At 40.4% G+C, this 22906-nt stretch overlaps 1 protein-coding gene and 1 long non-coding RNA gene across 7 annotated transcripts in view; one reads left to right on the top strand and one right to left on the bottom strand.

Annotated features, from left to right (window-relative positions):
• Positions 1–312: 312 nt before the first annotated feature.
• On the top strand, positions 313–2988 carry LOC121827854 (uncharacterized). The gene is made up of 2 exons (XR_013049691.1): positions 313–564; positions 1931–2988. It is a non-coding gene; the product is annotated as an uncharacterized LOC121827854 (long non-coding RNA).
• Positions 2989–4697: 1709 nt separating this feature from the next.
• Positions 4698–22906, bottom strand: part of Pon3 (paraoxonase 3) — a 30357-nt gene continuing 12148 nt past the window's right edge. For all 6 annotated transcript variants that reach the window (XM_006986870.3, XM_042272780.2, XM_076566223.1 and 3 more), the window contains 6 exons: positions 20517–20682; positions 15757–15883; positions 11903–12103; positions 10322–10403; positions 9993–10121; positions 4698–5942 (listed from right to left, as the gene is read on the bottom strand). In XM_006986870.3, coding sequence (XP_006986932.1) covers positions 5784–5942; positions 9993–10121; positions 10322–10403; positions 11903–12103; positions 15757–15883; positions 20517–20682 — 864 coding nt within the window. In that variant the 3' untranslated portion in view covers positions 4698–5783. The remainder of the gene's footprint in view (positions 5943–9992; positions 10122–10321; positions 10404–11902; positions 12104–15756; positions 15884–20516; positions 20683–22906) is intronic.

The raw sequence follows: 22906 nt of genomic DNA, 5'->3' as shown, positions 1-22906 counted from the left end.
GAAACCCTGTCTCGAAAAATCAAAAAAAAAAAAAAGGTAGTTACTAAAGGTAAATGATAATCCCTGTATTAACTGAATTTATAGAAATCTGAAACCCAGAGGCCAGAGTCACACAATTAATAATGGACTAAATGGAGGTCAAGTCCAGAAAACTGACCTCCCTGGTCTCCCCTTGTCTAAAATACCATTATCTTCCAGCAGTATCTGTATCTTAAGCACCACAATCATCTAGCAATGTCTGTATCTAAAACACTGTGATCATCCAGCAATGTCTGTATCTAAAATTCCATGATCATCTAGTAATGTCTGTATCTAGAGCACCATGATCATCTAGTAATGTCTGTATCTAAAGCACCATGATCATCCAGCAATGTCTGTATCTAAAACACTATGATCATACAGCAATGTCTGTATCTAAAACACCATGATCATCCAGCATTGTCTGTATTCTGTAAGCATCTATATTTAAGGAGCTCTCAGTTTCAACCACTTAAGGTGAGCTTAAACATGTAGGAATTTGAGCCAAGAAGTGGATTATATAAAACTTTAAACACAAGTTCAAAGGTGAGTGGTGTCACGTAGTTGCAAAACTGGGAATCCTTGTTTTGTTATCAGAAAACAGTCAGTCCCACTGTTTGCTGCAGTGATTTGAAAGGCCAGTCACTTCCACTGAGATGATCAGAACGTTTGCCAGCCAGCCTATTGCCTGAGGTTTTTGTCAATGGACCATGAGAAAGCTAGGGACTCGGGTACGATCTCGGGGGAGACATCTGGGCTGTCACTGTGGCTCAGGAGCAGAGTATTTACCTAGCATATGCAAGGCCCTGGTTCAATTCTCAGCACTGTAAAATAAAACAGTAAAATAAAATGATTGAGAAAAGAACTAAAAAAAAAAAAAAAAAAAAACAGAGAAAATATCCAAAGTAGAGATTTGATTCAGTGTCTCAACAGCAGGAGGTAATATTGTGGCAGCCACTGCCTCCCAGTTAAGAAAACCAGAGACACAGCCCTGTGGACTGCAATAGCAAAGCTCTTCCTTACCACTCCTTTATTCAGTCACCAAGGAGATAGAACTGAAACAAGGGAGTAAGAAACGGGTCATGAGTCCGGAAAGTAAAGTCAGAGCTGTGCTCTGAAATGGAATCTGGGAGCCATTGTTGGCACAGACGCTAACCGGAAGGAAACAGACTAGAAGCCTGTTGTGTTTCCAGGGTGCTTGATTTCAGAAGTGACTGGAAGGGAGGCCAGCCTAAAAATGTCCCGACTCTCACATTGACACCTCTCAAAAGTAGGATATTAAATACAGTCTTCCCAAGATCCCCTTCAGATTCTGCCTTGAAGCTTCATTGACCGGAAAACATTTTGAGTTATGGAATTTTCATATTGCAGAAGACCTTGGAGAATAGATGTTGGCTAGGATAGGGAACATTTTGGTTCCTCTGTGATGGGACAGTCTCATTACTAGGTAGTACTTCAGAGTGTTGAAGACATTTGGTTTTCCATTTCACTAGTGGTCACACTCAATTACTGCAATTGGATATGATGGAGACAAGATTTCTATTTTCTAGCCTTGTACCTGCAGCCACATCTGGAACTAATGTGGACATTAGAACATCATAGCATGATTTTGAACTTTGAGCTACAGGTAGGATTTAGATGGAGCTTTGGGGAGAGGGAAGAATTCAATGTGTGAGGTACAGATGAATTTTTCACTAAACTTTATTCTGCATTCTTCTTGAACACATTGGTCTCTGGCTGTATGCCACTACCCATCTCTCTTTGCCATGCAATTCATGGTTAGATATGGCCATGCAATTAGCTTTCAGTACTGGGAGGGAAGTGATGAATGCCATATCTGGTTCTGAGCTCTATTGCTCCTTCATATCTTTTCTCATTTTTCTATTTCCATTTTGATTTTGACGGACCACAGATAGTGTGACCTGGCTTCCGCCATGCAGGACCATGAAGAAGACCATGCCCTGCTAAAGTTACTCTGTTATGGACTCCCTGCTGACTGGCATGCAGGTGGCTCTAAGGCCCCCATGCAAAGCTCCTGTCTTCTGACTTCTAGTTGGGAGGGTAAAAGAAAAAAGAAATCAAGTTGGGTGTGATGGCTTATGCTGGTAATTCCTGCACTAATGAGGCTGAAGTAGGAGGATCCGAGAGTTCAAGGCCAGCCTGCACTTAAAGTGAAACTGTCTCAAAATTAAAAGAAAACAAGAAAGGAAAAGAATCATTGTTCCCTCCATTGTCTCTTTATTGAGTGGTTACATGTTGGCTAAATATTTTTATGTAGCTGTTTCTGCAAATATGCTTGCAAAACCCAGGGAGGGAAAGAGTTCAGGACCTCTCACCACCACACTTCACCCTCCCCAATGCTCACACTACCTTATTAGATTTGTTTGTTTCCTGTGAGTCCTGCCCTTATACCAAGCGCCCTCTTAAAATGTCCTTCCAGGCTTAGAGGTGCAGCTGAGGCGGTAGAGTGTTTACGCAGGGTGACAGATTCAATCCCCGGAGCTCATGGTGGTGGTGCTGCACACCTACAGTTGGACAATAGTGACAGGAGGATCGCAAGTTCAACGTCATCCATGACCACATAGAGAGCTCAAAATCAGTCCGGGCAACATGAGACCTTACCTCAAAATACAACGAAGATCTCTTAAGACTTTCCCTCAGCAGCCCTTCTCAGTGTGGCTTCTCTCTCCTGTGGAGACTGACAAGGAGGGTCTCTGGTAATCAAGAAGAGCAGCTGGGAGCCAGAATGCCGGCTCAGCAGGTGAAGGTGCGTGCCACCAAACCTGACAACCTGGCTCAGCTTCAACGCGTGGGACCCACATGGCAGAAGAGAACCAGCTCTAAGTTGTCCTCTGACAAATGCATAATAAATAAATAAATAAATAAATAAATAAATAAATAAATAAATATAAATGCACTTCTTAAAAAGATGTGGTCCCTGAGGACTCATAAATAAAAGAAATAGATGTACATTTGTAGGCACTGAATTTTTATTCTATTTGTTACAGTAACAGATTCAACACTAATTAATAAAGTTATAGTTTTCCAATTACTTTCATTTCACAAGATATCCAAATTTATTGGTATAAAATAATTTATCAGTTTTTCTGTCTCTCTAGTGCCCATGACATCTGCATATTCTATTTTCATTTCTGACATTATATATTTGAGAATTTTTTCTTGTTCATCTCAAGTGTGTATTATTTCTTGTTTTAGTTATTTTTAATCTTCTTAAGGAATAGGCATATAGCTACTGCTGAATTTTTCCATAGCTACTTTAAAATTTATATGTTGATTTTCTGTCTCACTAGTTGTACAAACTATCATTAACAAGTTAATCCAGAACACCGCTTCTTAGAGGGATTAAACTTTTGGGATGTGCAGTTCTCATGAGCAGGCAGAAATGGCCAAGGTTTTCTGTGCTGTCTTCCACAGTCACTGGTTACAGTGATCATAAGTTTTCACCAACAACCAATCCCTTCCTTCTGTTTTTCTCAGTGCTAAGGCAACTTTCCTTTTAGGCTTCTGGAAGTAGAATGTGCAGGATAGTTTATGTTTGCTTTGACCTTAACTGGAAATTCGGCTCTTTGGAGTCTTGGGTTTTAACTTATGATTTGTCTGTTTGGAAAACCTTAATAGCCAAATCTTAAGTAATCCAGAAGATGTGAGGGTCAGAGATTTAAAAAAAAAAAAAAAAAAAAAAAAAGGTTGTCAGGTTATTCAAAATGGACTGAATTATAAATATGCATGGCCTTAATTTCTATTTTTATTTTGAATCTTCTTGATAACTACGTTTTGTGTGTGCATGAACATGTGCATGCTTGTGTACACATGTGTGTGAAGGCCAGGAAACAATCTCTGGTGTTGCCCTATAGGCATCATCCACATTTTATTTGCTTTTGTTGTTTGAGACAGGGTTTCTCACTGGCCTGAAGTACACCAAATAGGCTAGCTGCCAGCTGGCAAGCCCCAGTAAATCTATTCCTCTGGTGTTGAGATTACAAGCACATACCACCACACCTAGCTTTTTTATGTTGGTTTGGGGATCAAATTCAGTTCCTCGTGTTTGTAAGGCAAACTCCATAACAACTAAGCTAACTCCCCACAACATATAGCTATGTTTTGAAACTTAAAATATGATGACTACCTGTAATATTCAGCTGGGCCATTCCTTCCTTGAAAGTTATAAAATCTTAATGTCTAAATCAGAAATGATTACAAAGGTTAAAAGAGTACCATTTTATTCTGGTACAAAACTATTTACAAAACTTTTAGCTAAGGAGTGTTCTCTAGAATGTAAAGAGGTCTCCTTAATTCCCCATCACTAGAAGAGACATTGTATTGGAGGGGTGGTGGTAATCCACCACTAACAGAAATTCCACTAAGGAACATGGCTGCATAGATGTTCATCAATGATTTGACAAAAGTTGTCATTGTGTGTGTTTTTTGTTGTGTTATTTGCTTGTTTTTTTTTTTTAACCAAGAAATGAATGTCTTTATTTATTATCATCAAATTAAGTTTAGATTTGTCCTTAGGACATGCTGTTTGTCTATAATAATACTAATCATTTTAGATTTATTGGAACCAATCAGCTGGAGTGCTCATTAAATGTCTTTTGAGTTAGCTAGTAGAGTGTTAGGGTTGGCAAAAAGTCCCATAAAAGACCACCAGTCATGTATGTAATTAGCAAGGGCATTTATTAAAAATTACCAACATGTTGGGATCTAACCATCTGACAAAGTGGCAAATGGTGACCCCGAGAGAAACTCACAGGCTCCTTTTAAGCAAGGTTAGGGGAATTCCAGGGAGGAGAGATGAGTCTGGGTACTGATTGGTGGGTTTAAACAATAAGTTTATAGGATCGGTAGGTGGCTCTATCAGTTAGGGGACTCCCCAGCAGCAGGGTAGGGAAAGCTATCTTTAGCTAGCAGAAGGCTGTGGGACATCTGCTGATTGGTTGCCTCTGAGTTGTGGTTTTCCCAAGAACTGCTTGCTCAGCTCCAGCCAGCTCCAGTAAACCAAACCTAAGGCCTGGTCTCTGGTAGGGCTACTAGGAACCTGTCACGGCCCTGTCTAGCTCTCCTGCTCTCTCATAGAGAAAACTGAAGATGATTGTCCCAAGGCCCATCTTACATTCAGAGCCAAGATTAGTGATCCTCACAATGGAAGTATCAGTATAAATAAAGTTTTATTCAAACAAACACATTGGCATAGCTTGCACTAAGCCAGCTGACGAGACTTGTCTATGTCAAATTTCCAGAATCCTATTTCCTAAACCAAGTCCAAGGCAGGCTTTGGGGTCTCAAGAGGAGAGTTATAGGTCTGGATACTTGATTGTAAGATGGTGTCCCACACAAGAGAGAAAAGAGAGTAAGAATTGTAAGTAGTTAAACATTGTCTTTTTTCACCAGAGTGGACTGCAGTAGACACAGAATATCACAGTTGTGGGAGGCAATTTTGGTAAACAGTTACCAAGAGACACAAACCTAAGTGAGCGGGAGCCCTCAGTCACCACAGCCATATATCCCACTATATACAGGATATTGGGGACACCCGACAAAGCAGTATATATGGGTTTCTGGTTGGCTCAACATTAACTTGACTCTTGATTTCGTAGATATGTTTCTATACTCCTTTTCTTTTCTCCATAAGAAAAACCAAACACACGTCCCTCATAATTGCAAGTAATTATAGTTCCATTTAGCATACAATTATAATTTTACTTTTGCCAAATATGAAAATTATGAAGATTTTGGAGAAAGATCTAGAGTTCACAATACAGAGCTTTGTGGAACACAGTGCCTATGAGCATTTTCTCACGGTACACAGAAGCCACAGTGCTGGCCTGAAGCACAGAGCCATCATTGGCATAGAGTGTGCTCACCCTGGGGTTATCGGACAAAGCATCCTGGATGCGTAGTACCTGTAAAGAGAAGACCAACCATCAGTATCCAAGAAAAGCTGTCTACAGATCTTCCCCTTCCCAAGAATTCTGGGTCAAGGGAATACTTTCAGAAACTAATAAGCTAAAAGTCTGAAGTGTATCTGAATTAAGTTTTCTCCTAGCAAAGGTACTAGTGACCCACCAACATCTCTGCACTAATGTTAACTAGCTGTTAACATTCGTCAATTCCTTTATAGAGACCTTCGGCGGTTTGATAATTTAGCATCCGCAGAGAAGAAACTTGGGTCCCATAAACACTTGTCTAACGCCTGAGTTTGCAGTAATTCTCTGACTGTGAATGTGCCTTTGACTGAGCCCACAGCATGAGGACAGAACCCTGGACAAAATGACTGAAGGACACCCAGTCAGCTAGCCCGACCTGCTAGTCAAGACGGTGGCAGTCTTCACTGCTGAGGGACCTCATAACTGTGAAGCAGCTAAGAAACAGAAAGAGAGTGTGGGAGTTTGGAGGCACCCCTGCCAAGGGCTGTTGTTGATCCCCAGATTAGCACACACAGCTTTGCTTATCAGTGAACACATAAGCTCTCAGGTTTCCAAGTAGCCTGGATGAAGTTCACTGGGCAGGGTAGGGGTGGGGGAGGGCAAAGATAGGAATCGAAGGAAAACAACCAACCATGAAGCAAAGGTTTGCTTTCCTGATCTCTGGCAATAGAACGAAGCTTCAGATGTTTTTGTTTGTTTGTTTGTTTCCTTTCATTTTTATTTTCATTCCAAGCTCCAACCTTTGTTTCGAGTTTGCTACATAGAAATAATGGAGCTTGGATCTCATGCAGAAAGCACAAGACTACTAAGAGGAGATGGGTCCCTAACTGTGGATACATAAGGCTTACCTAGAATGAACAGGTGTTCAAATGCGAAAATAGGGGCGTGAGAAACAAATCCTCAACAAGTTTTCAATTATCTCACAGTGATATTTGCATTCCCTTTGTGCTGGCTAGTTTTGTGTCAACTTGACACAAGCTAGAATTATCTGAGAGGAGGGAGCCTCAACTGAGAAAATGCCTCCAGAAGATCATCAGACTGTAGGGCATTTTCTTAATTACTGATTGAGGTCCCAGTTCATTGTGAGTGGTGCCATCCTTGGCAGGTGGCCTGGCTTCTATGAGAAAGCAGGCCTTTAATCCCAGCACTCGGGAGGCAGAGGCTGGAGGATCTCTGTGAGTTTGAGGCCAGCCTGGGCTACAGAGTGAGTTCCAGGAAAGGCGTCAAAGCTACACAGAGAAACCCTGTCTCGAAAAACAAAACAAAACAAAAGCAGGCTGAGTGGGCACGTTGAGCAAGCACCCCTCCATGGCCTCTATATCAGCTTCTGCCTCCAGGTCTCTGCCTTGTTTGAGTTCCTGTCCTGACTGCCTTTGATGATGAACAGCAATATGGAAGTATAAGCCAAATAAACCCTTTCCTCTCCAAGTTGCTTTGGTTCTGGTGTTTCATCTAGCAATAGAGACCCTAACTAGGACACACTTAAAGCAAACGCTGTGGCCAGGCTTTTGTAGGGAAGCTCTGTTTGTCTCTAGAAAGGCCGCAGGGTGTGTATCTGAATAAGAACAGGTAATGATTCTTCTCATTCTAGGCTTAGTTTGCACTTCTGGGATTATATACATACATACATATATATATATACACACACACACATATATATATATATAATAAATTATAAATATATAAAATATATTATAAAAGAATCTAGGGCAAAGTCAGAATATGTTGACTAACTCAATCTCAAAGTCCAAGGGATAGTTCTGTCTCCTTGAGAGCTTCCATGTTGTAGAAACACCGAAGTTGACTGCATGATTTTTATGCCCTAGGTGAACATTCTAGCTCTTATTTAAATTACCACAACATAGAATCTAGAATTTCTTCAGTATGTAGAATAACAACTATATCTATCCAAAGGCATTTAATTGGGTTGTCTTAAATCTTAAAAAATGGTTTAAAGGAGAAATCTATCACTTTCACATCTGACGTGTTTTTATTTACTTTATATAAATGTAAATGTGAAAAATTTAATAATGAAACTACATAAACATATGCCATGCTTTAGATTGGTCCATATAATAGGTATCAGTGCTATAAAAAGGCTGGTGTGTAGATAGCAAGTGTGTAATTGAAAGCTTGTATTCACTACCTATTTTCACTATGTAATTGCACAGCAAAAGCTGATCTACTTTGCTGAAACTTATTAGTGAATGTTTATCTAATATTTTTGAGAACCTCTTAAATAAATACTGTATTCACATCATTTCTACCCTCACTCTCCCCAACACAACTCTTCTCATATCCCTCTCAAATCTGTGACCTCTTCTTTAATTATGACTATTAAAGGCACACAGCCGCTGAATCTGTTTAGGCTGATGTTCATGTGTTTAGGGACAACATTTTCCCCATCTACACTGGCATGTCAACTGCTGTTGTCATTGAGTGGATAATGTCTTCTAGACATTACTGGAAACTGCACCCATACAATCTCAACAATATGATTGCCTTAAAATATTTCTTGATGCTCTCTTAAAGATTTCATGTCTGAGCCGGGTGGTGGCGGCACACGTCTTTAATCCCAGCACTCAGGAGGCAGAGGCAAGTGGATCTCTGTAAGTTCAAGGCCAGCCTGGGCTACAGAGTGAGTTCCAGGAAAGGCACCAAAGCCACACAGAGAAACCCTGTCTCGAAAAAACAAAAGAAAAAAATCATGACTGATATGTTAAATTCAAATAAGAATAATTAAAAACCAGCCATACTCTTCAGTGGGAATGACCCCTCCTGGGTCAATGAATAAGCTGAGATTTGAATCTTAGTTTCTCAACTTCCCAAACATGTCACACCTTTCTTCAAGCCACACCTTCTATTCTCTTCTCTGTCTTCAACCCAGGACCTGCCCACAGCTTTTCACAGCCACCTTAACCCTCTACTTAACTACGCTGTTTTTCCTACACAACTGACTGTCTGTGTAACTTATACAATTCCTTTCGTAAATGAACTTATATGTTCAGTTAGTGTCTGGCCTTCTGTCCCCTAAGAACAGGGGCCTTGCATGTATTTTTTAATGTTTGTTTAAAGTTTTATTTTACTGTTTATTTTTTAGCGAGCATGTGTGTTTGTGTGAGCAGACGAGTGTACAAGTGCAGGCACCCACAGGCCACATCACTTGTGGAGGTCAGAGGATAACTTTCAGCAGTTGGTTCTCCTTACGTGGTGGGACCAAGGATCGAACTCGGGTCATCAGTCTTGCATGGCAAGTATTTTTTTTTTTTTAATCATCTCACCAGCCAATGTGTGTTTTATTTTCTGATATAGCCCAAGCATTAGAACAATATCTGGCAAAATGTGAACATCAGCAAATAAGTCTTTCCAAGTATATGTGAAAGAATTTGTAGTTGTAGTTAAATTCAATGGAATTTTTAAATTTATTATTAGTATTAAATTCAATGTCATAGAAAATGCAGTGTCTTATGCAATTGGTTTAAATGCTATAGATAATTCAATAGTTTTTACTTTAGAAGATATACTTTTAAATTAAGAAACCTTTAAAAGAAATTACTCTTGAATACTAGCATTTCTATTAGAAGCCAAGAACAAAAATTCATCTTCAGAGTCTCCAATCATTCAAACCCTTTGTGTGGGCTGTGTACTCAGTGGTATGAACAGAGACAGTTCTATGCATGTCTCCACTGCAACTGCTTCTCAGAGCTTGTATTCTATTGGAAACACAGTAGGGCCATCTATGTCAACATCAACTCTCATGCTCATCTTTCCTCATTACTCTCAAATAGCAAAGAAAATCCTTTCCAAGTTACGACCTGCTGTCTGGCAGTGATATTACATTAGCCCCCGATGGCTTAAAAAACTTAGGAACCCCATCTCTTCAAACTGCCACTATCTCTACTTTTTTATATAAACGTTTTGTTCCGTTCTGGAACATAAATGTGACCCACATAAATCCCCTCAACATCACCTTAGCAAATTTCCAGTCTTGCAGACTTGCCTGTGAGCTCAAGTATCAGTACTTACTTCTGACCCTGGAGGGTCCTCAGGGTTGTAGGTCAATAGCTTCATGGGGTTAGGATGGCATCCTGCCAAAATATCTCCCGTGGCAGGGTCCACAGTCAAGTTATCCACTAAGGTGCCTAGTTGAATGACCTTAAACAAAGAGGAAGTAGTGAGAACATTATCTCAATGTTCTCTGCCCTCCCTCCTACCAGTTTTTCCTGGTACTGGACATTGGTATATTTAGGGGGCTTTATGATTGCACTCTAAACATGTAAATAGCCGTGGATCCTTAAGAACATTTTATGGGTTAAATATGAGACTTATGTGCGGCTTGGCTGGGGAACGCTTACCTTCACTTGAGTTAAATCCCAATTATCATGTTTTTTCATTATGTGAATGTTCTTAGCTATTACATCAGCTACATAGACATACCTGTAAATAAGTAACAGTGTTAGCAAGTAGTAATGAAATACGATACAGTCTTCTTTTTGGAGAACAAATACAAAAATTCAAGTTGGTTTGAAGTACTACTGTGAGCTCTTTCTACAATACCATAAAAGAAGATAACAGGGTGGTACTTGTAATATTAGTGAAATGTTCTATAGGCTTTTAATGTGAAATGGGACCATGAAGTGAAAGGTAGTATTATAGATGACATATAGACTCAATCTCATTACTTAGGAGTTATATATTTTTTTCAATTGAATGAGGTAAGAACATCCTTCCAGGACTAAAGAGTCTGCACTTCCAAACTTAGAGCTTGAAATAACAGTGGGATGGCCACGGAGCTCAGTCACACTGTGCTTTCAAAACAGGAAGAATGTCTACAGGCATTTTCTTTTTTGTTGTCAGTTTTGTTTTGTTTTGTTTTGTTTTGAGAAAGGGTCCCACTATGTAGCTTTGGCTGTCCTGGAACTCACTAGGTAGACCAGGTTGGCCTCAAAATCACAGATATCCTCCTACCTCTGCCTCCCAAGTTCTGGCATTAAAGGCATGCACCACTATATGCAGCCTAAAGGCATTTCTATTCATGATCTCAAATCTAAATGTTGTTATTTATAGTATATCTCTGCTTTAAAAGTCTTTAAATTTTAACTATTTTTCCAGGACATCCTCTGGTAAAATTTCATGTAGCAAGCTTTCTTGTCTGAATATCTTTGGATCACCAGTCCCCTAATGATGACATGGAGACTTAGTATTGATTATGAAAACTTGGTCTTAGCTTAGGCTGGTTTCCAACTAGCTCTTATAACTTAATTAATCCATATTTTCTAATCCACGTTCTGCCACATGGTTCTGTAACCTCTCCTCAGTATGGCACGTCTGACTATCTCCGAGTCTGCTGGTGAAATCTGCCCCTAGATTCCTCCTCCTCTCCCCCTCCCTCCCTTCCTCTCTCTCTGGGGAAATTCCACCTATCTTCTCCTGCCTAGCTATTGGCCATTCAGCTCTTTATTAAACCAATCAGAAGGTGTCTTGAGAAAGATGTATCTTTACAGTGTACAAAAAGATTATCCACAATATTTTTGTGCTTCTTAAAAGCAGTCATGGAATTATCCTAAGTCTGCCAATTGTACCATCACATGTACAAGGCAGGTTTCTCTCTCTCCTAAGAGCTTTTAGTCAATACAGCATTATATTATGTGGTTAAATACCTTCTGGGCTTATAAGGGGCAAAGATATATTCATCCTGCTTTTATAAAGAATGTTGGAAAAGAATGTTCTAAGAATTTAGAACAAAGATCATATTTTTGAGTCTCTCTTTTTCTGGAGTGGACTTGACATTCAAGAGAACAAATAGTTTTTAGGATCACATATTTCTTAACACCTGAGCCCTCCTCCCACATACTGACTGCTTGCACCTCAGGGAGCTCTTGAAGGAGCTCTTCATTGTTGAGGACAAAGGGCAGAACCATTCTGAAAGCACATACTTCTGGTCTAGTGAGACTGTGATTCCATTGGCAGAACTAAATCCTTGGGCTACTACTTTGACCTCTCTTGGGCTGTAGAAAAGAACATAAGTCCAGTGAAAGTCCATGATCATCTCCAGAAGTACCAAGAAGTAGCTGGTGAAGTAGTGGTCTCTTGTAGCATAGAACTGCTCTGGCCCAAGAACCACAATGTCATTCACACTAGAAAAAAAAAGGAGGGGGAGAAACTCATAAGATATTTGAATGTTTTGATTATTGACACAGCCACTAAGATTCATCTAGATCACCATGATCACCAGTTTTAAATGATAGGCTCTAAAATGAATTAACTAATTCCATAAAACATTCTGATTTTACTTTCACATGTTTTCTTTGGGCTATTTATTATTTTAAGTAAAAAATGAATGTGTATACTAACAAACTCTAGACTTGTGGATGTTATGATGGCTTACTGTGACAGATATATTATCTTTGTTTTTCCTCTAGAATTAGACTTAATTCTTAAAGTTAAGCCTGTCATATGACTTGTTTTAACCAAAAAAAGAAAGGATATGTATATGGCTTCTTTTGTTTGTGTATATTTGTGTGCATATTCACACGTGTGATGTGTGTCTGAAGAAGGCAGACCAGAGGTTAACTTCGTGTATCTACCTTGATTATTGAGGCTTCTTGTTGGTCTGGAACTCCTCAAATAGGCTAGGCTGGTTGACCAGTAAGCCCCAAGGATCTACCTGTCTCTGCTTCCCCAACACTGGGATTATAAGCACATGCTACCATGTCCAGCTATTTTTTTTTACATGAGTTCTGAGAATCAAACTCCAGTCCTTATGCTTATAAGATAAGCATTTTACTGACTGAGCCATTTTCCCAGGCCCCACGTGTGGCTTTTTAATGAAAGGCTTGGAGAATCAATGAGTGATCCATTGTGTTTTCATGGGAACAAGCAATTTTTCCGAGGGTGTACTATTGTGGTCCTCCTAAGACCCTAAGTGAGGATGATATGACACTAGGTCCTGATCAACACATGGAGCTTGAGTGAGGAAATAGAAGAAAACCACACAGCTTTGACCCATAGGCATTCCTTCCTGTCATTATAGCTTAACCAAGTCTATCTTGACATTTATGTTTTCTCTAAGCAGGTAGGATAACGGGTGATACTTTTTCTTTTGTTCTTTCTTGTTGTTGTTTTGTTTCTCATTTTTGGGTTTCTCTGTGTAACAGCCTTGGCTATCCTCAAACTCACTCTATAGACCAGGCTGGCCTTGAACTCAGAGATCTGCCTGCTGCTGCCTCCTGAGCACTGGCATTAAAGGCATGTGCCACACCCAGCCTTCTTGTTCTTTATTTTAAGAAAGTAATTAGTGTTATAATACAAATAATGAGTCATAAACACCTGTATTTTGGAAAAGAAAAAATGTGACTTGAAAATTAAAAAGAAATATGAAGGGTATTTTACATTTAATTATGTGTGTGTGTGTGTGTGTGTGTGTGTGTGTGTGTGTGTGTACACATCCGAGAGCTCTATAGCACATCTGCTACAGTGCATGTGCAGAGATCGAAGAGCAGTTTGCTGGAGTCCATCCTCTCCTTCCACAATGCACAGCCAGAGATCAACCTCACTCTGTTAGGCTTGCTGGCAAGCACCTTAACCCACTATGCCATCTCTGACACCTGAAGCATTTTGTTTTGTTTTAAAGAAATAAAATTTTAGAGAAGGGAAATCTGGACGAGGAAAGGGAATATTTGTAATTTTCATGCAGTATCCCTTGTCACTGGCCTGTTCATCCTCCCTGGCTTGTCCGGAGTGCTCCTTCTTCCAAGAGATCTCTAGTGACACTGTAACATTAAAGGCTTGCCTGGTGCCCTGCATTACATTCCCTTTGTTTCCTCCTGTGGCACTCTGTTTTGTCCTTTGTACTTGCTGCTCAATGTGTGTGTCATGGTTCCTCTCAAGCTCCAACTTAGAGCCTCACTGCCTCATCTGCCTCTTTCCACTGCCAAGTAGAAGCAAATTCATCCTGTCCTGACAGATTTCCCACAGGTGCCTCTTCGCGGCACCTTATCCTGTACCTTGTCTCCCACCACAGACTTGCTGCTGTCAAAACACAGGATAGCACCCAGTTTGACTTGCTCACACACAAGTGGGCAGGGTAAGGGTGAGAAGGCCCCCTGGGTCACCTTTGACTGAGAGGAGAGGAGGTTGTGGGATAAACTCTTCTCTCTTTCTTGTCGGGGTCAGATCATTATGAAATGAGGCTGATGTTGCCTCTTCAGGGTAACTCCATGATTTTGAGCTGTGTCTTAACTGCGCTTAGTAACGACTGACTTGACAAAGCATTTCCACAGTTTCCCCATGTAAGTGTTTTCTGGATAGGTCTTAACAAGCTACCATCAACTGTACGGATTAAAACAGCAAAAGTTATTATAACACAGTTTACGGAGTAAGAGTATGGAATCAAGCCGTTAGCCCAGTCATTTTAGCAGAGCCAGGTTCCCAAGTTTCTGTGGAAAGACCTGGGTTTTGACTTTTCCAGATCAAGGTAGCATTCACTGACTTGGAGATCTCTCGCTCCAGTGTGGGTATGGTATCCATGATTGGGTGCCGGTCTTCTGTATCCCTCTGCCTTCTTACTGGATTAAGAATACATCGTACGTTATAATACAAAGTAAAGCTTTGTCTTCAATTACCTCTGCAGGTATTTTTCTAAGTAAGGTCACATTCTGAGGTTTGTGTGGTAGGGATTTAAACATACATTTTTATTTAAAATTTTAGAAAAGTGAATGCTGGATGACTTGGGAAATATTTTATAGTTTTGTAGGACCCAATTCAACTCATCACATTCCCCTTTCTTTACTTAAGGCTGATCTGACTTAAGTTTTCTAGGATTGAACATTCTCATAATGTTTTCCCATAAGGGCTGTTTTCTAGGATTCCTCCTGTGAGGTATATGAGCCTCATAATTCACCACTGAGGTAAGTCCAGTCAACAAGGAAAATCTTCATTTTACTGTGAAATGGAGGCACAACTTAAGTGACTTTTGCATTCCCCAGAAATTCTGTGAGGTTCTGATCCACTGTGACTCAGAACAGAACCTGGTGATATGCTCACTTCATAATAGAAAAACTCTTTATTGTTTAAGACCTAAAATTGACTATCCACTAAAAATTTTAATTTTCTAAATCCAGTAAGAATGATATTGATCATTGCAAATTAAGAACTCAGTTTGTAACTCCAATAGACCCAAGCTTACCTGCCAATCACAAACTGAATCAGGCAACCTACCTGGCCCACAACTTCTATGAGACTCAGTTTCCTCTTTCTTGTTACTAAATGCTATGTGAAAATTCAGTTAAAGCATTTTGACATAGCACTTGGTACACAGTCAACATTTAATAAGGGTAATTTTTATAAGTGCCCACGGTTTGTTTGTTTGATTTTTTTTTATCAAATCTTCTTTTAAAAAATTGGGTACAAAAAAATAAACCATCTGGAGGTTGGTTCTAACACCCAGTGGGTAAGGCTTGGAGAACACAACCTACCTGGACGACTAGGAGAGGGAGTAGGCGTTTAAACAGAGCCCAGTATTGAGTTGCTGTAGCAAAGAGGTTGAAATAAGAGCTGAGAATCTAATTGAGCACCTTTATAGGATTAAAGAGCTCTCAAGAAGTTGCAAAGTATAGAGACATTCAATACTGAGCACAGCAGTTTCTACTGAGGTCCCACCCAGGGAAGCTCTGGAAAGCTTCAGAGGAAAACAAAAGTTATGAGAATATGCCTGCTGCGGAACCAAAGCTAACGATGCGCACAGCAGCGGTGTGAAGTGAATAGAAGCCCACAGGCTTTAATTCCATACCTCTTGAGAAGTTCGTGTTTTATAGTTTTCAGGTGGATGAGAGAACGTTGCTGTTCTTCAAATTTAAATATCTCCACAGTGGAATCCATGTGAGGATGATTCACGACATAAAGATACACAGTGTTGTCTAAATGGGGGTGGGTGGGTACAATTTCAAAGGAAGATGTAATTTCCAAGAAGTTTACTTTTCTTACAACCATTATTAGACTTCTTTAAAACCCTGATCATCTCCCAAGGCTTTGGTTTATTCTTAAGATGGGGTCTTGCTATGTTACACAGACTTATCTTGAACTTCTAGGCTCCAGATCTGAGTGGTTGGGACTATATAGACATGTACTACTGTGCAATGGCTTCCTTTAGGCGTTTTGCATGTCCATCAGATGGGTCATTAACACCAATGCTAGATTCTTCTGTCTTTGAAGAATTGAAATTCAAATGAGGGGTGGGGTAACCCAGTGATTTTACCAACACCAAGACACAGAGCAAAACATGGATGTTTCTGCAATGGTCTTCTCAGCCTCACCAGCATACCCTCAGAGGAGAAGATACAGAATTATAACGGAAGTAAACACCTATAGTTTCCCTTTCAGTGTCTGAAAGCAAGCTAATCTCTACTGAGAAAATTTGGGGTGTGTCACAGATGTCCACATGCCAACAGAAGTTCAAGAAATCTCTGTGCATGTGACTGCTTTAAAATAAATAATAGTTATTTCCCAACTACACAATGAACTTCTAGCTCTAGTCAAATACCTGAGGTTGAGTAACAACTTGGTGGACTCAGTGGACATGTAAGGTAAATATGCCAAAGGAAACAAACCAGCTAATTCTGGGAATTATCAGCCTCAAAAATGTCCCCACCTTCCTGTTTTCACTCTGGAATGTTAACTGCTGTGAAATTGAAAGCAGCGACCTTTCCTGACTTATCAGAAGGGGTAGATCTGAGTTTTTAAGACTGCTCCGATCCTCTCGCTGTGGAACCTGTTCAGCATTTGTTGCTCTTCACCCCCTTCATGTAGATACCAAACATGTAATGGAGCAAGTCTGAGTCCTGACATGCGACATTTACACTCAGGGCCCCTGAACACATTGAGCTGTTTGAAGCAAATTATGGGGAGCTACTCCCCACACAGGCAAATCTCTCCTTTGGTCTGATCTTGCTGTTACAGGGCCCAGCCTTTGGCAACAGGACATAGGTTGGATTTCAGGCCCTAAACAAACAGACATTTTGTGGGATGCAATATGGTAATCATTCATTCTGCCCTGGTTTTCCCATTCTTATGCTTCTCCTGGATCTTCCTTCCATGGAAGAGAGACGCTTTTTGAAGATAATTTTGTTCTGCCTCCTTGCTCTATCCTGACAATTCCCCGTGTAATGTTTTGGTCTGGTGAAGTAGTCCCTTAATTAAGGAAGGGGACTAAATGAATAAAATGGGCTGTCAATCATAATACATCAAAATTTTGGAAGCCTACATATGTGGCTGGCAGTTAATCCAAAAAAAAAAAAATGATCCCATCTTAGAATGCCAGCTGCTAATAACCCTAACTCTAACATCCTATGCAGTTAAATACTGTAGGTTGATATGACTACTTCATTACATCAACTCTCATGGAAGGCATTAGCCAGCACAGTGTCAGGCAAAGAAGGTTAGGTTTTGGGGGATTAAGTACATGGTGATTCCCTAGTTTTACCCCATAAAAGACACAGATAAGTGAAACCACCTGGCTTCTAGCTCTAAAGCAGCCATTTGCTAAGCCAAGTCAGCTCTGCCTGCCACTTCTCTCCACTCCAGCTTCTCCATCTTGTTAAATGGAGTATTTATAAGCTGCCCTGTCCCACAGTATCGAAATTCACATGCTCACTGAACATCTGTTTGCTCAGTTCCTAGTCTGTCTCAGTCACTGTTCTTGACTCTCAGATTCCAGTAAGGAACATGTTACGTACACTTTTATGGTGAAAATACATAGAGACGAAAAGAAGAGAAATAACTAGTAAGCAAAGTAGAAACAAAGAATGCTGGAGGAGGGAGACACCCTCTTTATACGATGGTACCCATGTGCTCAATAGACTCGCACATATATTTAATTCAAACTAGTTTGGAATTATGGGCTACATACAAGCGAAATGTATCAGAGATTGTTATTTTGAGAGTGAATAATAATATGATTTGTTTCTGGGGTAGTTTCTCGAGATATGAGTCATATGTCATTAAATTCAGTCTTGCAAAATGTAAAATTTAGTGAGTTTTGGTATATTCTTGTGCAGTAATGACCACTACCTAATTCCAGAATATTTGCATCAGCCCCCAAAGAAATCTCTCACTGTCAAGTTGTTTCTCTCCATTTCCCCCTCTTCCCAGCCTCTGCTGACTACTGGTCTACATTTTGTCTGTATAATTTTGCCTACTGGATGTTTCATATGGATGGAATCATACAATTAGTGCCCTTTAGTGACTGAATTCTTCCACATAGCATAGCATTTCCAAGGTGCATCTGTCTAGCATGCACCCCCAACTCATTCTTCCTGTTGCCAAATGATGCTCTTCTGTACAAATTATGTTGCTTATTTATCAGGAAATGGGTGTGTGGATACTAGGAGAAATGCTGCTGTGAACATTTGTGTAGGAGTGTATGTGTGGAAGTGTTTCCAGTTCTGTTGATCACACACCACAGAGTGAGTGAAGCTGCCATGTCACACAGTAACACCATCCTTGAAACTGACAGACGATTTCCCAAGGTGGCTGCACCATTTCACAATTCACCAGCAAAGGGGCCCAATTTCTCAACATCTTTGCTTGTCTCGTGTGTGTGTGTGTGTGTGTGTGTGTGTGTGTGTGTGTATGTGTGTGTGTATGCGCACGCTCATGCATGTGTATGTCTGCATGTATATATGAGAGCTGCATGCACATGAGTGGATACGGAGGCTAGAGCATAACACTGAGTGTCTTCCTCTGTTGCTCTCTACCTAATTGCCTTGAGACAGGGTCTCTGGCTGAACTGGAATCTCATTATTTTGGCTACTATGGTTGGTTGGTGAGCTCTGAGGACCCACCTATCTCCTCTCTCGGTATTGGGGTTTCAGTAATAAATAGCCATACTTGGCTTTTTAGGTTGATGCTGAGGATTCAAACTAGGGTGCCTATGCTTGAAGAACAAGTGTTGTGACCCACTGATCCAGGTACCCAGCCTCTTGTCTCTTTTATTATTGTCATCTTGTGGTTATGAAGAAATGACTTATTTTGACTTGATTCACATTTCTCAAGTGGCTAAAAAATGTCAAATATCTCTTAATATCTTAATGGGCATTTGTATATTTTTATAGGACAAATGTCTATTCAGACACCTGTCCATGTTTAAATGGGGTTGTTTTTTTGGGTATTAAGTTGTGTGCTCAATAGTTTTATGTCAACTTGCCATAAGTTAGAGTCATTGGAAATGAATGAATCTCAGTTGAGAAAATGCCTCCATAAGTTCTGGCTGCACAGCATTTTCTTAATTAGTAATTTATGAGGGAGAGCCCAGCTCATTGTGAGTAGTACCAAACATGGGCTGGTGGTCCTAGGTTCTATAAGAAAGCAGACTGATCAACTATGAAGAATAAGCCAGTAGGCAGCACTTCTCCATGGCCTCTGCATCAGCTCCTGCCTCTAGGTTCCTTTCCTGTCTGAGTTCTTTCTCTGACTGCCTTCAGTGATGAACAGATGTGGAAGTGTAAGACAAGGAAATTCTTTCCTTCCCAGCTTGCCTTGGTCATGGTGTCTTTCACAATAATAGAATACTAACCAAGACAAACTGCAAGACTATGTATATGTAAGACACATATATGCTGTAGAATGGTCTGTATGTCAAATTGCTCTGATTGGTCAATAAATAAAACACTGATTGGCTAGTGGCTAGGCAGGAAGTATAGGTGGGACTAACAGAGAGGAGAAAAGAAAGAACAGGAAGGCGGAAGGAGTCACTGCCAGCCGCCACCATGACAAGCAGCATGTGAAGACACCGGTAAGCCACGAGCCACGTGGCAAGGTATGGATTTATGGAAATGGATTAATTTAAGCTGTAAGAACAGTTAGCAAGAAGCCTGCCACAGCCATACAGTTTGTAAGCAATATAAGTCTCTGTGTTTACTTGGTTGGGTCTGAGCAGCTGTGGGACTGGCGGGTGACAAAGATTTGTCCAGACTGTGGGCAAGGCAGGAAAACTCTAGCTACACGTGTGTGTGTGTGTGTGTGTGTGTGTGTGTGTGTGTGTGTGTAGAGTCTGGGTACAAGCTCTTAACCAGACATCATCATCATCATCATCATCATCATCATCATCATTATTATTTTGCAGATATTATCTGTCATTCTTTGGGTGTTTTTACTTTCTTGACGGTATTTTTAGGTACAAAAATCATGGTTTCAATTTCCACGATTCAAATTTATTTTTTTCCCTTATGCTACGATTTTGAGTGTTACATTATTATTTTCAAAAGACCTTTGGTTTACATGTTTGATTTCTCTGAAAAGTATTCAAACAGGTTCTGGAAGTCAAATAAGAAGAAGAGTACTTTCCTCCCATCCCTCCTATCCATTCTTCTTTAGAAAAATGTTTTAAAGTTTGTGTGTGTGTGTGTGTGTGTGTGTGTGTGTGTGTGTGTAAAACATTAACAAATTTGCAAAGATTGCACACATTGCACACAGGATAGCCCCTGTCCTCTCCCCTTAACAAGGACGCTGAATCCCTTTCCCCCACTCCCTTAGTCTCAGTCATTAGGGTTTTACCTTTGTCAATGAAGGTGCTGATCCCATGAGGATTCAGTGTCTCCTTGTCAAAACCGTCACTGATTTCCAGTGCTTGTGCCTTTGGGTTTGGCTCATTCAGATCCATCAGGAAAATCCTTCCTGGTTTGTCTGGTGCAAAGTTTGGCATGCCTGGATATTTTAATCCCTTTAGAAAAGAGAGTCAGTCTACACACATATGCTTATTTAAATAGCATTTTCATAGGGAAGCCAAAATCTCAAAGCCAAACAAAAATGTTCCAGGTTCTGCATTTCATTTCAATTTGGGGGATTTTTCACTCTGTTAGCTATAGCCATTGTCTGATCTGGGGAAGGGGGTCAGCAATGCCTTTCCAACCTTAACTGTGAAGGTTACAGGAAGAGTCATGTTTGAGATAAGAAAGCATTTTTAATTTAGAAAGAGTTGAGCCACAGATTACAATGCCAAGGACCAAGCCATGTTACTTTCTCAGAGTCCTTTGGTCTGCCTAGGTCTTGGGGTGCTCGTCTATAAAATGAAACAACTGAAACTTATGATGGTTAAGATCTTTCCAATCTTGATGTCTGATATTTTCCTTTCCCAATGCATAGATAAGGGGTGTGTGGATTAAATCTATTGTTCTTTTTTCCTATAACTTATGTAGTCATAAATAGCATCAGCCACAATTCAGCAGAGGGTGCTAGCATCATATAGATTTATAATTTACTTTGTTCCTATAAGAGTGTCTGAAAATTCTAATTTGAGTCCTTATTCCAATGAGCACAAAAACTTCATTCTAGTACTTTTGACAGTGACCCTTTCTACCAATAGGGCTAAGTATTTATCAGTCAACAACAGACACCCACAAGGTATTGAACCTTTAACATACCCTAGTTCCTTGTCTCAAACTTTGGGGTTGGTTTATCTTACACCAAGGACTAAACAGTTACTTCATGCTCACATCTCTTCTTCATCTCTCTGATTTAACTAAAAATAGACCAGCTTCTTTCTTCCCCCTCAACCACTAATCTAAATATTCTCCTCTCTACTCTATTGTCTCTCCTGGTTTCTCTTTCTGCTCTCGCCCTTGCAAACACATATACTTACTGGTCCTTCTGTTGTCCTCTTACTGCAGGGTGGTCAGTAATCTCTGAGCATCCCTGTCCAGATCTTCAAGTGTTTTGAAAAGATTTAATCATTCTTATTTTTTATATATGCTTGTTTGAGTGCATGCACGCATGCCTGTGTTCCACATATGGGCCTGATGTCCTTGGTGATCAGAAGAGAGTGTGGGATACCATGAAACTAGTTTTTAGATGGATGTGAGCTGCCATGCTGAAGTAAAAGCATTAAGTGATCTTAACTGTTGAGTCATCTCTCCATCCTCCTTCAAGTTTTTCTTAAAATCCTCATCATCATCCAAGGCTTGTACCTCAGTGTTGTTGGAAAGAGGTCTCTGAAGCCATCAGAGCAATCGTAGCCATTCTTGAACTTCCCTTCTTTGCCATACCCAAAAGGAGAGATGGGCAGGGCCTTACTCTCAGATTCTGTTTCTGGGTCAGTCTCCACCAAGTAAAGAGCCTCTCTAAGGAAGCTGCACCACTTCCTTTTTCAATGGATCCTCTCTCTGCTCTTTTTTTGCTGGCTTAAAGCTCTTAAGAAGGTGGATGCCTTCAGCCAGAAATGGGACATCTACATCACAGCATCAAGCCAGTCAACATTCTAGCAGGGAGCATGGCAGAGCTCATGAGAAACTATTGACAATTGGTGTGTGCTAGGAGAAGAAAAGTCAATTTTCTTTAAGACTATGGCCCCTGATAGGTCAACCAAGCTCCAATGGATGGCCCCACACCAATGAGTATATGGGATCATCATTCTACCTTTTGTATTCTGTCAAGCACATTTCTCCAGGTTGTGCCACAGTCTCAAGGTGTCTTCCTTGACAACCCTTCTCCTTTCTGTAGCTGCAGCCCTGGGGCCCTGGACACTGCTTCCTTCCTTCATGACAACAAGCTAGAAGTAGAGTTCTGTGATAGAACTTCTGTCTATGTCGACCTCCAGGATTTGTCTTCCTTCTATCCTCATAACTCCTTCCTCCCCTGTGCTCCCTCCTCATAGCTTTCATTCATAAAGCTTCAGTTACTTCATGTCTCCCAGTGATTCCCACATATGCATGTTTCCCCACAAAGCTTGTCAATGGTCCTGTGGCTTACCTTTCCCACTCCCTCCTCAGGTCAGCTTCAATCAGCTTGTCAAAAACCAAAGTAGAATGTCATCACTCCAGATCCTCCCTCTCATGGATATCTGTTCTCAGTTAAGAATGTCACTATTCTGTCACACCATAAAATTCAATCCTCAGTTCCCCTTTCTACAGCTAATCTGTCATTAAGTTCTTTGGCTCAGAGACTGGCAA

Source organism: Peromyscus maniculatus, chromosome 3, assembly GCF_049852395.1.
Source record: "Peromyscus maniculatus bairdii isolate BWxNUB_F1_BW_parent chromosome 3, HU_Pman_BW_mat_3.1, whole genome shotgun sequence".
Classification (NCBI taxonomy): Eukaryota; Metazoa; Chordata; class Mammalia; order Rodentia; family Cricetidae; genus Peromyscus; species Peromyscus maniculatus.
This window is presented reverse-complemented; position numbering and strand designations above follow the sequence as displayed.